The sequence below is a fragment of the Periophthalmus magnuspinnatus genome, chromosome 22, assembly GCF_009829125.3.
Source record: "Periophthalmus magnuspinnatus isolate fPerMag1 chromosome 22, fPerMag1.2.pri, whole genome shotgun sequence".
In the NCBI taxonomy this organism is placed as follows: domain Eukaryota; kingdom Metazoa; phylum Chordata; class Actinopteri; order Gobiiformes; family Gobiidae; genus Periophthalmus; species Periophthalmus magnuspinnatus.
Window position 1 is genome coordinate 7,649,239 of NC_047147.1, and position 16,442 is coordinate 7,665,680.

Sequence of the window (16,442 nt, forward strand, 5' to 3'; positions counted from 1 at the left end):
CATTTATCATGAATGCTATAGTAACAATTACACTGTCACATTCCGTTTCCATACATCTTAGGCCACTTATTATTTTAGTTTCACACAAGTTAAGCAAAAAGCAGCTCCTTCTGCTCATAAACATTTAGTGATCAAAGTCATATTACACATGGGTTAAGGCCAAAACCCAGGCTTGTATTTATAAGGTGAGTCTTTGGGAAAACTATTGTTTGTTTTGCATAGTGGCACAGTTCCGTCTCTGCACTGCCCCTCGTCCAGTTGATCCAGGAGGTTTTGGGTGTTTCTTGGTGAAAATGGCTTTGGGGTCTCTACAGGGGTGGGTGGAACAGCACTGTCCCGTCCGAACTCTGCAGTGGATGGGGTCTCGGTGCTGGAGGTATGAGCTGGGGACTCTCCATTACCCCTGGGTTTGGATTCGGACCAGAAAGCAGGATCAAACCGGGCCCGTGGAGAGGGTCTGGGCCGAGCCACAAAGTCTAGGGTCTTAGGGCGTTCGGGGGGGCATCTGCGACGAGGGGTAGGGGGGAAGACCAGGTTTGGGTCAGGCAGCCGCGGGACAACAGAGCAGTCATCTCTAAGAGGTCTGAAGATACCTGAGACGAAGAGAAAAATTTTAGCAGTAACCCCTTTTTCTATTACCTTCTATAAAAAACTAGTACGATATTATTGTGAACGCTCTATATATTTTGCATCTTTATAGAGTACTGTCTCAAAAAACGGTTTACTTTTAATTATCAAATATGTGCAAATTCATTAATATTGCAAAACAAGATGATTTGTAACTGTACCAGGTTTAGCTATTGCCAATTTCCATCTTCCAGGCATGTGAAAATATTTATAAAAACATTAAAAATAGACTAAAGCAAAACATTAGCTTATAATTAAGACACTGGGAGGTTTCTAAAAATACCTATATTTATAATATCTTTTTCTGGCAAGGGACTAAACCCCTACCAAGTTCCCACATCAAAGATTAGCAGCAGAATTAACTGGAACATATTGGCTGTACAATTATATATTAGTTCCACATTAGAAACACATATTATGGACTCACCAGTGTTTTCCAAAGGCTCTTTCTCTGGTAGCGGTTCAAGGCTGGCTACGGGACAGTGTTTTTTAATGGCACCATCTGAGGGTATGCGACGCAGACTTCGGGACGTAGGGGGCGCAGATGGGACATGCGTGGGTGTGAGCGACTGACGAGGGTTACGCTTAAAACTCTCCACCTGTGTATTCACCAGAGGGTTCAACGGGACGTGACAGGGGGGCTGAGAGGTGAGCTGTTGCGATGGCGAATTCGGACGATACACCAAGAGCTCCTCACTGTCTGATCTCAACAGCGAACGAGTAGAGTGACAATCAGTTAATAAAGTATAGGAAGATGGTAGGAGTTTTTCGGGCGGTTTAAGCGGGCTATCCCGTTTGAAAAGTTTACGCGTCTGTGATCCTGTCCTGTGAAACAAACTGTTCCATTTGGATTTGACACTTTCTTCAGGTTGGGCAAAATTCAGCATGTTTAACCCAAGTCCCACTGCGGCAAGTATAGCTCCACACCCGACCAGGACGACGTCAGTGGAGCGTACACCAGCGGGACTCCTCCTACAGGGGGGAGAGGTGGGGACACTGGCCGTGGGACAGTACTCATCTCCATCAGAGTCAGCAGCAGCAGCAGCAGCAGAGGAGGAGGAGGGGTGAGAGTCTTTGTGGAAGGGGATACAGAGGTAGGACTGTGTCGGAGATGAGCCGGGGTCAGTGGAGAAGCAGCAGTCTTCATTTTCTGAAAACACAAGCAGTTGTAGATGCATTAGAGGTCAGTGCTACTTTTTCATTGACAATCTTTAATACTGAGTCAGAAATGCAGTTGTCTAATAATCTGGTAGGGTTTTACACTCGAAATTATTGTCAAAAGCAGTGGTCAAGTGACTAGTTCAAAGACACAACAACAATATGTGCTCAGGTAAGGTTTGAACTACCCACATTCTGGATTAATGCTACTTTATTTTTTGATATGAAGCAATAATTAATCTGGGAAAAGAACACATAGTATTTCAGTAAAATATTATTCCCAGTAATGTTTTTGAGGAACATACACTCCAGTTAAAAGTTTGGAGACATTTTTAAATTTGTTTCTTTATTTCCATGACTATTTGCACTATGGATTCTCACTGAAGGCATCAGAACTATGAAAAGGCACAAATGCATGTAGCAAACAATAAATACACAAATTATAATTTTTTTATTTAAGTGAAAAGCATTTCAGGAGACTTCATACACTCAATAAGAGAAAGCCAAGGAATGGCAGTGTGGTCGACAAAGCAAAGGTTGGCTACTTCGAATATAAAATATTTAAAAAATTGTGTTATTTCACTTTTTTCCTTTGATACTTAATTCCATACATCTTCGTCATATATTTGATGTCTTCTGTATGTACCTAAAATGTATAAAGAAGTCAACATAAAGAAAAAAAGGTGTGTCCAAACTTTTGACAGGTAGTGTAAGTCATTAGAATATAACTAAAATGCAGAACTTACCCATCTCCACCAGACTAGGGACCCCGGGCACAGCTGGACTGTGTCTGGGAGATCTGCGCAGGTTTGGAGCACTGCAGGAGCGCTGCCTGGTCCCCTCATGGGCCGGCTTAACTCTGTCAACAAACATGGACAAGAACTCTTTTAATACAAAATTACAATTAAATGCAAACTATTTCCTTTTCTGTTTTTTTATTCTTTTAGTGAGTTTCAATATGTCCTAATTTTACATATGTTACTGTATCATCTAAACCAGTGGTTCTCAACATTTTGTCTTAAGCACCCCTTAAGCTTTGTCTCACACTATGAGTACCCCTTATATTCTGTACTGGTGTTTCTTGAGTGAATGTATTTATTTATTGCTCATGCCATTTCATTTTTTTGGCATCAATTTCAGTTTAAAAAGTCAAAAACAAAATAATCAGACAATTAACATACCGGCAAGAAGATAAATCTTATAAACCCTGCTCCTTTTCATCATTAAACAAAATTGAAGTCAGTTGGCAAATAGTGTGCCTTTATTAGCACCGATGAAGACAATTAAACACCGCCCACCTCTAATAATAATGCATCTTACACATTGTCAGCACTGTGTTCTCTCTGGGCTCCATTGCCTCTGCAGCGGCCTTTCTTCCTAGATCCTCTCTTCGCTCCCTCCTCCTCCTCCTCATGGCTCAAACTTGTGGTGCGGTAAAAAGCTGTACAACCCTCTCCGGGGGTCACTATCAAAAGATGTGGTTTAAAATAAGACACATATGTTTTTAAGTAATAATGAATGTAAATGTGTTTACACTGTATGGCTCTGAGGCGCGGCAGGACGGGGGGGCTGGTGGGAGGACTGGAGCTGCTGCTGAGTAAACTCCTGCGGCGGTCGTGGGACGGTGAAGCCTGCACTGTGATTTTATGCTGGAAGTCTATCAAGACAAACATAACACAAAATCAAATTCATAACATTATTTGTTAAATGTTGTATGTTTATATTCTGCTTCATATGAGCAACTGTCATGTTTTCAAGGTTTACAAAGTAGTGTGGGTCTTCAACTCCAACTCTACAGTTGTGTGTGTGCATGAGTGATTGGTGGTGTTCAGTGGGGGTAATAGCACAGTCTTGAGTTAATGTTAAAGTCTTGAATCCATCCGTCTGCCCCACGGCAGCTGCAGCTACAGAAGTCAATTGCCACCACCAAGTATGAAGTGAATGAATAATGACTACCGTGTAGCACAAAGGTTTTGTTGAGCATCTGTAAGTCCAGCACAAGTTAGTAACTAAGTAAATAAGTAAGCCATTTTTAATTACTTGTAAGTAGCCCTGTTGGTTTTGACACAAATGGACCACGTGTTTCTCTGATTGGTTTGTTCACCTGTCAATTATATTCATGGGAATTTGTTGATACGGTTCAAGACTATAAGTCTTTGTAAAGTTCAACCATATAGGAAATCACAGTGATACCTGATGGTAGGCTGATCCTATTGCCGTCCTTGAGTTTGAGGCGGTTGCGGCGGAACTTGCCCTGCCTCCGCTCCACGTGGGGCTTGTCCTGGTACAGCTGGTGGATGATGATGTTCAGCTCTCTCTCCAGGATGTGGATCTCTCGCTCGGCCAACTCCTGCTCTCGCCTCCGCAGCTCCTCCTCCTGGCACTTCTGCTGCAGCGCGGCTCGGGTCAGCTCCTCCTCCCACGACCGCAACTCCTTTATACAAAACAGGCAAAAGCAGACACAACAAATGACCAAAATGTATACAGAGGTTATGCTCACACTTCCACAATTACCACATAATAACTGGGACAAAACGGAGACTAGACCACGACTACAATGGGATCAAACCAAATCTACACAATTGTGAACCTTGTTTTCATAATCTATTTACAAAAGACCAATATTTGGACATTTTAAATTACCAAGAAATCAAAGACACAAGCCCCAGCAAATCTCAGCTACTACATGTATTGTTATACTGCAGGTACTGCACTGTGATGTAAAAAAATAATACCATCTTCTATACACCAAGAGTGCAGCTTCATGTAACTGACCAAAGATATTGATACTTGGTTACAAATTACACCTACTATTATCATAATTCTTATGTTGCTTCCTGTACCTTCTCCTTGATCCTGAGTTGGTCGAACATCTCCTGTATCTCCAGTTTCCAGTCATCCTGCAGAGAGTGGAAGGACTCGGCGGGCATCTCGAAAAACCCTGACTCTTCAATGGCCGTGAGCTGGAGCAAGATTGAGCTGAACGCAGGACGACAGTGAGGGTTTGGACTCCAGCAGGCTACAAGAAAATACAAATACAACACAAAGCATTTTGAGAAGTGTTCAGTTTATTTAATCTAGACAGTTTAATTGGCCTCCAGATTGACAATAATCTAGACAGGATGGAAATGTTGTAAACCAGAATCAGAATTACCTTTATTCATGTCCAAGGAGAAATCATTTTTGTTACAGACGTGCAGCCAAAGAAGAAGTACGTATAAAAAATAACTAATAACTACATCTGTCTTAAATAAAACAAATCAATTGTTAAAAAAGATTAAATAAATAAATAAATACAGAACTTGGATTGAAATGGGAGCTAAATAATGTTGGCGGACGTTGTTGGCAGGTATAAATATGCATGAGGCTAACCAACAATATACAAAAATCTAACAACTGTGTATAATGTATAATGCGATAAAAAATGCACTGGAGGTATCAGTTTCTGTCTTACCCTCCATAAGTCGTGCGAAAGGCTCAGGGCAGGTGGAGGGGATGGGCAGAGCCAGTTTGTTCATAGCAACTCCATACGCCACCGCAAGTCCATCTATGCCTCTGAACGGCACCTCTCCGGTCAGCAGCTCCCATAGCAACACGCCGTAACTTTAACAAAGGCAAACACATAAAACTGAGTTACAATCAAATATAAAGGAGCTTTTGATGCGAGTTCCGGTTGCTAATGCATCATTTCAAACAATCACTGGATAAAATGTGCCCATGAATATATGAATGTTAAGTAGGGAAAGTGTTAGTTGTTAATTTGAATAAATGTTATAAAGGGAAGCACTGTAGTTTGCATATTCCATTAAACTGTAGTATCTCTTGAAAGCAAATATGAGCTCTAGATTTTAAGATTAATAATAATAGTAGCTACTTTTTCCATTCAACTGAGATATTTGGATCTAAAAAGTGCATTGTCCTCCATCTCATAAAGGTTACAGCGAGTACAATATAAATTCATATAATTATTGAAGGCTGGTACATATTTGAGTTCATTGGTTTCTTTTTTACCCCATATTTTGGCACTAAGGACATGAATATTACATTTCATATGGCTGTATTATCAATTTTTTGTTTGTTAATAATAATCACGTACCTTTTTAGCATTTATGTATGTACTGTATGACTTGTCTGCCCAATCCAATAAACAGTAACCTAAATTTCTACTTAAATGCTCCACTTGACCTGCCCCAGTTTTGTGTGCTTCTATAACACAGTAATTTGTTCAATTTTTCCTTTTTCTTTTTTTTATTGTTAAGCTCTCTGTGTTTCCATGGCAACTGCAGCAAAAGCTCATCTTGATCAAGAGCGAAGTCAAAACACATTTTCAGTTTTTGGCAGTTTACTGTCCGACTGACCAGGCAGAAGAGGAGCACATGTAACAGTTACTTTCTGTTATAAATAATTCTCAGTAAACAAACATGATTTAGCCAAATGAATGTGACAAAATGGGCTCTGCTGACATTAACTTCGTTCTGCATTTGTGTTGAGCTTGTATTGATTCATATTCTGTTTTCAAGCGCTTATTACTTCATGACGTGACTAGAGCATATGCCGTTTTGAGCCTTAGGTGGTTCAGCTGGGACAATGGGCACTCAGTCAAAGCAGAAACTACTTATTTTTATATCCAAGGCCCCTTGACAATTTGAAAATGAAAATCACTTACGACCTCCTCCTCTCTGCTGACTCTGGTTCACTCTCCATCCTCCTCCTGCTAGACCTCAGTGCAGCATTTGACACTATTTCACACTCCATCCTCCTCGACAGACTTTCCTCCATTGGTATCTCTGGTACTCCCCTCTCCTGGTTCCACTCCTACCTCTCAGATCGCTCTCAGTTTATTCAGCTCAAGTCATTCACCTCACACCCCTTCCCTGTCACGTCAGGTGTTCCTCAGGGTTCTGTCCTCAGTCCTCTGCTCTTTTTAATCCATCTCCCCCCCCTTGGTTCCATCTTTAGAAAACATACATTCACTTTCAATGTTACACGGATGACACTCAGCTCTACATTTCCAGTAAACCCAACTCTACACTTCCACCCTCCTCCCTGACAGACTGCCTCACAGAAATACAAACCTGGTTCACCTAAAACTTCCTCAAACTTAACGGCAATAAAACAGAACTCCTACTCATCGGCACGAAATCCACCCTAAGCAAACTAAATCCTTTTTCCATATCCATTGATGGCTCCTCTATCTCCCCCTCCCCTCAGGTAAAGAGTCTGGGTGTCATCCTCGACAGCACACTTTCCATCACCTCCCATATCAACAACATCACCCGGTCCGCCTACTTCCACCTCAGAAACATCCACCGCCTCCGTCCCTCACTCACCCCACATACCACCGCCATCCTCATCCATAGCCTGGTCACTTCCCGTATAGACTACTGCAATTCTCTTCTGTTTGGACTCCCACAAAAATCACTCCATAAACTCCAACTGGTCCAAAACTCAGCCGCCCGCACTATCACATACACACCCTCCCATCACCACATCACACCTGTCCTGCAACAGCTCCACTGGCTCCCCATCACGCACCGTATACACTACAAAATCATACTCCTCACATACAAAGCTCTCCACAACCTGGCCCCTCCATACCTGTCTGACCTCATTCACATTTCCACACCTGCCCGCTCCCTCCGCTCCTCCTCTTCCCTGCACCTCACTGTCTCTCCTGCCCGTCTCGTCACTAGGGGGAGCAGAGCCTTCAGCTGCTCTGCTCCCCAGCTCTGGAACTCCCTCCCCCATGACCTCCGCAACACACACTCACTCTCACACTTCAAATCTAAACTCAAAACTCATCTGTTTAGAAAGGCCTTCTCACCCTGACCACTCTGACCATAACTGCACTGTCTTTTAATCTATATTTGCTTTAATCTATATTTGTTTTTTAATGTATTTTTAATCATTTTACACTGTTTTATTGTCTTGATATACGGCGACCTTGAGAGCCTTGAAAGGCGCCTAACAAATAAAATGTATTATTATTATTATTATTAATTTAGGACATCTTTTTCACCACATTTTGACAATTTGTGTTTTTGCATGTTTTTAAATTCTCCTGGTCTCGTCCTGGTCTCGTCCTGGTCTCGTCCTGGTCTCGTCCTGGTCTCGTCCTGGTCTCGTCCTGGTCTCGTCCTGGTCTCGTCCTGGTCTCGTCCTGGTCTCGTCCTGGTCTCGTCCTGGTCTCGTCCTGGTCTCGTCCTGGTCTCGTCCTGGTCTCGTCCTGGTCTCGTCCTGGTCTCGTCCTGGTCTCGTCCTGGTCTCGTCCTGGTCTCGTCCCAGATTAAGCCCCAATTTAATCCTGATGTAGATTTTTGTTTGGTCCTGTTCTAATCCTGTTTTTTCTTGATCTAGTCCAGATTTTGTTCTGGTTTAAGTCCCCTAATTTAAAATAACATTATAATCTAAGCCTATTTTTCTTTTAAATGTAAAGTTAACACTGATGCAGTCAATACAATATAGCTCCATTATTAACATTTTAGTGATTTTACCGACAATACAACTATCCACTGGACCACTGAGCAATGCCAAAACATCAGCAGCACACCTCCACACGTCGCTCCCCTTGGAAAATGTGGACGATCTTATGACTTCCGGGGCCATCCAGGCGTATGTCCCGGCAGCACTCATTTTGGTGGTCCGATGCCACTCTCGGGCCAGCCCAAAGTCAGTGATCTTCAGCGTCTTGTTGCTCAAATCGTCCATTTCAATTCGCTCCAGGATTAGGACTACATTTCAGGGAGGTGAGGTGGGGTTGATGGAGTTTTAGTTGAAGTTACACAATAGGGCAAGTAAATTGATAAAAGGGGGTAAAAATTATCCCGGGCAGTATGGGGGGAGGGTGCACATGCAAGATAATAAAATGTGTAAAATTGTATTGTAGAGATGTAATAAAATGGGATGAAAGGATTGAAAAGGAAGGAAAGAGAAAAGAACAAGAAAGCAGAAAGACATGAGACACTACAAGACAAGCATTTTCAAAACACAATATTTTGTTAAGTGCAGAAATGGGAAAAGCAGATAAACACTGATTTGTAAAGTTGGAAAAAAGAGAAAAGTTGGGTGTTGGAAATGGTTAAACTGTTAATCATCATTGTGTTTTTCTTTCCTAGATACCAATCGCCCAGGCTAACTGTAGAATTATAATATAAAAGCCCCGTGCATGTCCATGTTTACCAATTAGGTTTAATAAGGTAATTATACATGATAAAAAAGAAATGAATAAAAAAATATATAAAAAAATTAATAAAATAAAAATAAAATCTATAAACCAAGTAATAAAATTCTGCACAGTTTCCCAGACTGCAAGCTCCATGGGCTTTCAAGCCATCTGCTGGGGCTGCCCAGAGACGGGGTGTGTCCTGGGGCTGTGGCAAACATCAAACCCCCCTCATCGGCTGAATGTGGCTCCACTGCTCCACACAAAACACTTTGGGCTTGTCCACTCTCACGTTAAAGTACATTTAAAGCCCTCGGGACTAATCACAGTCTGAATGTGTGCACTCAAGTTAATGCACAGTAATGCAGGGCCTGGTTAGGAGAAACATAGGCAGTGGAAAGTAGACACATTTTTGTTTGAAATGGGATTTACACATTTGATTATAATGTTTTCTGATAAAGTCTTACAAAGATACCCATTTCCCACAGAGGAAAATTTTACCTGTTCTTAAAACTGTATCAAATAGGCAAAGTGAACATAATTTGAACAAAAATCACATATGTAGAAAAAAATATATACCAGTACCTGCCATAGGTAACATGCCCTAACAAGGAGGATTTATTGGACATTGAAAGTAGAAAAGATTATTTTTGTAGATGTTGTCAAAACTCTGCCATGCTAATCGCCTTTATCCCTCTCTACGTGAATGATCAGTGTTCACTATCCCATGATTTAACTTGAGCCTGTAACACATTTGTGGCCCGAGGAAAAGCTAAATCCAGTGGAGCGCACATATCCACATCACCACAGTCTGCGTCACAGTGGAGTCTGACTGGACCACTTCAGAACAACCACTGATCAAACCAGGGCTATGACAAATACTATGAACCATACTTTTACTTTAGTACACAGTTTGGGTACCTATACTACCTTAAAATGAATATGAATACTGTTGAATTCATACAAAGTCATCATCGCAATTATTTGTTTTAAAAATATTATTTATGTGTATGTAAGTTCATTTGAAGAGGAAGAAAATACCTGTTATCATATGTTAGTAATTGGTGGTTTTCAGTGTGACTTCATCAATGGGAGGATGATAAACTCACAGATGGGGGCATGAGTAAATTTTTCCCATTAACTACATTGTACCGGTACTTTCCAAATGTCCAAAAGGTAAATTCACAAATGCTGAACATTTCTATTACTGACTTTACACTGGAACAATCTACATTAAAAGAAAAATCTGAACTTTAACAATATTCATTTTAGCTGCCCCTCATCTGTGTTAAATATTATTGGCCTATAGAATATATGTTAGGTCCAAAAATAGCTCATATAATATTGTATGCGCATACACTTATTGGATAATGGTTATTGGTTAAACACTAGACAGGTTAAATGCTCCAGGTTGGTGGGTTCAAAATGAGTGCTCCTACAGAACAGTGTTTCAGTGTTTTTGTAATGGACTGGAGTAATAATTGTATATATCACAATATATACTAGATTAATTGGACAGCCCTACTTAAAGTGCTTAAAGTCTTTGTGTCTGTGTCTATGTGTACAGGGGTTTTCCTCAGAGCCCATTATGGCAGTAGCTGGAATGACTTAACAGTAACGGCAGCAGCCAATAGCAGCCTCATTGAACTGCACTGCTCAGTACAGACTGGGCCAATGGAAGAGGAGCACAGACAGTGTAGGAGGAGTACCAGAGGGGAGAGCGCTGTGTAAATCCGCAGTAATGGGCTTGGGATTTAGGAGATCCAGTAAAATGCAAGATTACAACTGCTCCACAAACGCACATGCTCATGACTTTTCCTCTTTCAATTGATTTTCATATTGAAGAAACATGCATAGAAATGGGTGAGCATCGGTCACTGAATTTGATGGAGAAATTATTACATTTGTGTCATAAGTCTAATGTTTTGGGAGAAAAACAGCAGGCTAAATGGTATCATAAAGGGTCAAAGGGATCAAAAAGACACTTAACATTTTAACCACTATAAATATAAACGTAAAGCGCATCTTACTATTGCTAGACTTGAGGTCCCGGTGGATGATGGGTACAATGGCCTGACTGTGGAGGTAAAGCATGGCCCTGGCGACCTGCACAGCCCAGTCCACCAGTGTACAGGGCGGGACAAGTCTCCGGACCAGGGCGCGGTTCAGCGGACCCCCTCGGGCGTACTCCATCACCAGGCACAGGTGGGGCTCCTGCAGGCACACCCCCAGCAGGGCCATGATGTTGGGATGGCTCAGCATAGCAAACAGTTTAGCCTCCTGACGAACGCTCTCCAGGGTCTGCCCCGCCTCCTCGTCTGGGTCCCTCCTCGCCGCCTTCACCGCCACCTCCGTCCCCCTCCACACGGCGCGGTACACTTTTCCAAAACCGCCCACGCCAATGATCTCCTCCAGAGTCAGCTCAGAGAAGTCGATCTCCAGCACTGAAAGAGACAGGCACTTGATATTAGTTAAATCTTTTCCGTGGGCAGTTATTATAAATTACAGCGTTTCAGACATTTTAAAAGACATTTAGGCTCATCATGATAATTAATATATAGACTTAATGTTCAATACATACAATGCATTTATCATGGGTACTTTTTCTTTGCACTAGTGGGAAAAATTGGTTATTTTTCTGTACTATCTTGAGATTTGAGCTGTAGAAGGTTGAATTATGAACTTCTATGACTCATTATAGATGCAAGCCAACTATTAAAGTGTTGCATTCTGTGATTATTCTGTTATATTGCACATTTAGAACACTTTTTTTTAGATCATTCTGCTTTATAGTTTGATTTCAGTATTATTCTTTATTGTCTATATTTACTTTAGCAATATAGCACACTTCAAAATTTGTTATCGTGACAGGCCTAAAGACATGAAAGTAAAAATAAATACTGACTAAAAGAAATTTGTGATTGTTGTGATTGTAAATATGCATTTGTAAGTAGTGAAATTTAGAGAACAGGTCAGATCTGTGTAGATGTGACCCTGCTCACAGTAAGAATGCATGTGTTTTAACGTATTTTTATTAGCCATAAGTAAAGCAGGTGACATATCTTCCACCTGAACAGTCATTTTATTTTGATTTATTTCACATCTGTATTAATTCTGCAAATACGCAAAGATTCACAGCTTTGCTCTGTAAGGTGTTCAAGAGAAGTAATTGTAGAAATAAATCTCAAAATGCGGTCAACTGATGCTTTCAACTAAGCTTTACTGCTGTCCCAAATACAGCAGGACCCTTGCCTTCCCTTATTATTCCCCCAAATCTGCTCCAGTCTGCAGGCTAAAGCAGGGCAGATTGCATGATGGGTAAAATACAGTAGAATTTAGAATAACAGGTAATGCAAAACCCACATTCGCAGTCTGTACACGTGGGTCCAGATATGACTCTGTAGTGTTTTATGCAGCGTTGTTCTTCGCAGACTGACTTCAATGAATATTTCAGGTGGTTTTGGAAGTAGGCCAGGGACAATTACGAAACAGCCAGAAGAATGACTGAGGAACACCCATCACTACAGGACCTACAGGACCCAGTATTGCTTAAAAGAAAGAAATGCTGATTGTTAGTAGTTATAGCATTATTAAAGAATGTATAAATGTAAGAATGTATTTAATTTGGGGCTCTCTTTTTTCTTAGTACAGAACACAGCTGTTGAAATCTTATGTTCAGTAATTATAAAACCATCCTAGCCTTCAATTGTTCGTGATTTCACTTAGATTTTATGAGGCAGTGTAGGCAGTGTTCAGAGTGTTTATTATTGAGTAGGAGGAGAACTGAAAACCCACCTCTTCTCCCTGGCATTTAATACTAGCTCAACAGGATAACTTGGTGTGTTCTGGTTCTTTCCCTATGCATTATATTATGTGAAACACTTTGGTCAGCTGAAGCAGTTTTCAATGTGCTATATAAATAAACATGAGTTGAACTGAATTAAATTGAGAACTAGATTGCTTCTAGAGACATCCCACAAGTCACTATTTTGTCAACGCACAATTTAGTCCAAACTGATTAAATTCTTAAAACTATGGTCCTTTTCCAGCCCAGAACTGCAAGATTCTTCAGTAATTTACAACAGTTTTTTATGCAGATGGCATTTCTTTTCATACCTTCTAAATGAGAGAAAAGAATGAAGATGTGAAACTATTGCAGCAGTTTTTGTTTTTTCCGCTGCAGCAGTGAAAAGGCCTAAACTACCTCAGCAAGAAATACTGTATCCCACACTGGATCTGAAGGCTGCGCTGGATAAGAGCGATCGATAAGGTGATTCTGTGAGTTTCTGAGAAATGCTCTTCAACATTTCAAGCTAATCTTTTTCACGCTGCATAAAGAGGCCCATTAACCAGCATCACCTTTATAACAAGGTTAAGGGGGTCGGACGTGTACCGGATTTTAATTCAGTTCACAATTGCTCCACACGCCTTAGGAACTCCAGGCTATCGTTAGCATCTGGAGCACGAATTAATTGTTCTCTATCTCTGTTTCCAACCTTGTGGTGTGTAGTTAATCTGATTTGAGAAATACTGGAGGATTGTTAGTACGAGCCTAGGTTTAAACTTGTATCTTTGAGCCAAACACATCCCTTCAACGTGTACTGCAGTGAATTAGATACATGTTTGTGGCAGGAAAGGGCAGGCATCCTTACAGAAAGTAGTTGTAAAAGCAATAGTAGCAAAAAGTACAAGCAGTCATTAGTAGTAGACTTTAAAGTGCCCATATTACGCCTTTTTCTGATTTATGTTATAATGCTTCCTCATTAAAACCAGACCTGAAGTTATGTTTTGTTTCATTCACACATATTTAGCACACAAACCCTGTATATTTAGGTTAAGTTTCCACCTTGTGATGTCATGTGGTAATACAGGAAGTGCTCCACTGTGTTTTTAAACGCAGTGGAGCACTTCATTAGTATCATCTGGATCTCAGCCCTGGAAATGCTCTACTGAAAAAAAACTAAAAAGTAACTGTTAACTTAAAAACTACTGCTTCATGACATCACAAGGTGGAACAGAGCATTTTGAGGATGGAGATGTACAGACTAATAATAGTGTTACTCCAAGATGTGTGAATGAAACAAAACAGCTCCAGGTGTTTCATGGCTTAAAGCTCACAAGAGTCAGTTTTGCATAATATAGGACATTTAAGATACATATGAACATACGCTACATGAAATCACAACAGTCCACAGTGACTGATCCTCCCAAATAAGAAGAGAGTCTAAACCAGAGCCATATTTAAACAGAAACTAAACCAGGACTAAATTGCATTACAGTCGTTTCACACCATGTACGTGCACGGTGCTTTTATGGGTTGTTTTTGGTAAGACATTGTGTAACCTGACACTGTAGCATCCCTGAATTTAGCTCAGACGGATGGAGAGATGAAGAAGGATAAGAGAGCGAGGGAGAAAGAGAGAGTGAAAGAGAAAGAATTATGTAGACAAGCTTCAGGGCAGAACCGTGACACAGCACTCTCAACCTGCTGTCGCTGCCAATTCACCAGAGGCCGAGCAGTGTGGCTTTAGGTCAACACAAAGGAGCAGGGCACTAGTCGGAGCCAAAAGTTGAAATGTTCTTTCCGCTACCTGCTGTTTAAACAGACCATTGTCTCGTCAGCGTCATTTTGGCGAGCTAACGTTCTAGTGCGGCTTCTTAAGTGTCATTTTAGGTAAAGCATTCAATATGTTACAAATGTTGGAAAGAAGGGCATTTTAATTTGGTGCAAGAGGATATTTGAAGTTATGCAGAAAGTGCGACTGTAATGAAAGAAAGCTCTGGTTCTCAAACTAAAGATTCTTATGGTTTTGTCTGAAGGCTGGCCATTCATAATTTTATTCTCATTCTCAAAATCAAACCCCAGGATGAGTAATTTTAACAAAGAAATGCCCTTTTTCAGTTTTGGACACATAGAATAGACTACACAAGATTTCCTGACTTTTCATACTATGTTTAAATCCATTAACCTCACCAGAACTAGGAAGTACAAGTGCATAAGTCCTGTGCTCGGGTCTCTGCACTGGCTCCTGTGGCTCAGAGAATAGACTTTAAAGCAGCTCTGCTTGTGATCAAGTCTCTCCATGGACCAGCACCAAAGTACATCTCCCACATGTTGGAGCCATAGAACCATCTCACACTGAGGACTTCAGGGACCGGCCTCCTGCTGGTGCCCAGAGTCAGGACTAAACATGAGGAATCAGCATCAGATGTGAGACAGGCCTCTACTTTGACAATGTTTAAACCCTGGCTCAAACGGTTCTGTTTAGTTGTGCATATGACTGAAAGGTTTTTATTCTGCACTCCTCTCTTTTAATGTTAATTTCATGATGATATTTGTGATTATGCTTTGATTTGTTGTACTGTATTATGATTTTAACGTCTTTTTTGTTCTATAAAGGACTTTGAATTACCTTGTGTACAAATTGTGCTATAGAAAAACTGGCCTGCCTTATCCTACACTCTTTTTGCATACTGATATTTGCCATAGGTCTGGTTGTTCTCAGGCCCTGCTCATCGTGCTGGGTCCTCTTACATCCAGTTTGTTTTGGGGCCCTGTGCCAGTGCCTCAGCCTCGGTTACGCCCCTGTTTTCATTGGCTGCAGTGTGTGTACAATGGGGAAACACTCACGGTGCAGACATGGCACAGAGATCTGCTCGGCCTTGTCCCGTGCGTCCTCCTCGCGCATGCATTTCCCTTCGCTCACGTAGTTGGAGGGGAAGATGCCGACACGGTCCGCTATCATCCCGGTCCACCACCCCTCGTCCCCGGACACCAGCGAGTCCTTGGACAGTACCTCCACCACGTCTCCCCTCCGCAGGCTGAGCTCGTCCTCCGCAGTGGCTTCATAGTCAAACACCGCGGTCCAAAGCGCATTTCCCACCGCTCCGCTCCCCGTCTCCGGCTCAAAAACATCCCCCTCTCCTACATTAGAACTCAAAATACTGTTATTGTCCGTAGTATCGGGTTTGCAGGCATCCATGGAGGCGATCCATCAGAAGCGAGCTGGCGCATTACAGACACCTGACACGGGCGGGCTCCTGCGCACACAAACGCGGCTAACTAGGGGCTAATCTACCGGGCCCAGACGCGCCCATGTCCCGCCGCATCTTCGGGGTACTCATACTGGCTTAAATATCGCTTTCCATTGCATAAATCGGCTGCAATGTGCTGCTATCCTCGCTCAAACCTTTAGCATACGCTCAGTATTAAATCTAAGCCAATTGTAGCCACGTGCGTGTCAGACCTCTGCTCCTATTGGTCTACAGAGCTGTCAATCAAAGCGCAAGTCCCGGTCACTGGAGACGTCACGCGCAGCTCAGTCTTTTCTCAGCGTGAACCGTGTTTGACCAATTACAGCCAATTAAACCCACACCTCAAACGCGTGTCAGGGACTAACCTTGGCCCACTCTACTTAAATACATTTTACAATAATGTTTGGCTGCAAAATTATGAAACAAATGAAACAGATTTAAATAAAGAGTTGACTTTTAC

The 16,442-nt window shown here is 41.7% G+C and overlaps 1 protein-coding gene across 1 annotated transcript; it reads right to left on the bottom strand.

Annotated features, from left to right (window-relative positions):
* Positions 1-40: 40 nt before the first annotated feature.
* map3k9 (mitogen-activated protein kinase kinase kinase 9) lies at positions 41-16,121 on the bottom strand. Its single transcript, XM_033988688.2, has 11 exons — positions 15,579-16,121; positions 10,978-11,391; positions 8,336-8,516; positions 5,240-5,388; positions 4,629-4,804; positions 3,979-4,219; positions 3,320-3,442; positions 3,106-3,250; positions 2,532-2,644; positions 1,055-1,777; positions 41-593 (listed from the first exon to the last, which is right to left on the bottom strand). Exons 1-11 carry the CDS (start codon positions 15,928-15,930, stop codon positions 154-156), a joined length of 3,057 nt encoding a protein of 1,018 aa, XP_033844579.1. The 5' UTR covers positions 15,931-16,121; the 3' UTR covers positions 41-153.
* Positions 16,122-16,442: the final 321 nt, after the last annotated feature.

Excerpts from the sequence above, each read along its gene's own strand:
- map3k9 (XM_033988688.2), bottom strand. The coding sequence starts at position 15,930 with ATGGATGCCTGCAAACCCGATACTACGGACAATAACAGTATTTTGAGT. Across the intron at positions 3,443-3,978 it reads TAGGATCAGCCTACCATCAG|ACTTCCAGCATAAAATCACA; the intron begins GTATCACTGTGA and ends TTGTCTTGATAG. Across the intron at positions 594-1,054 it reads AGAGCCTTTGGAAAACACTG|GTATCTTCAGACCTCTTAGA; the intron begins GTGAGTCCATAA and ends TCTTCGTCTCAG.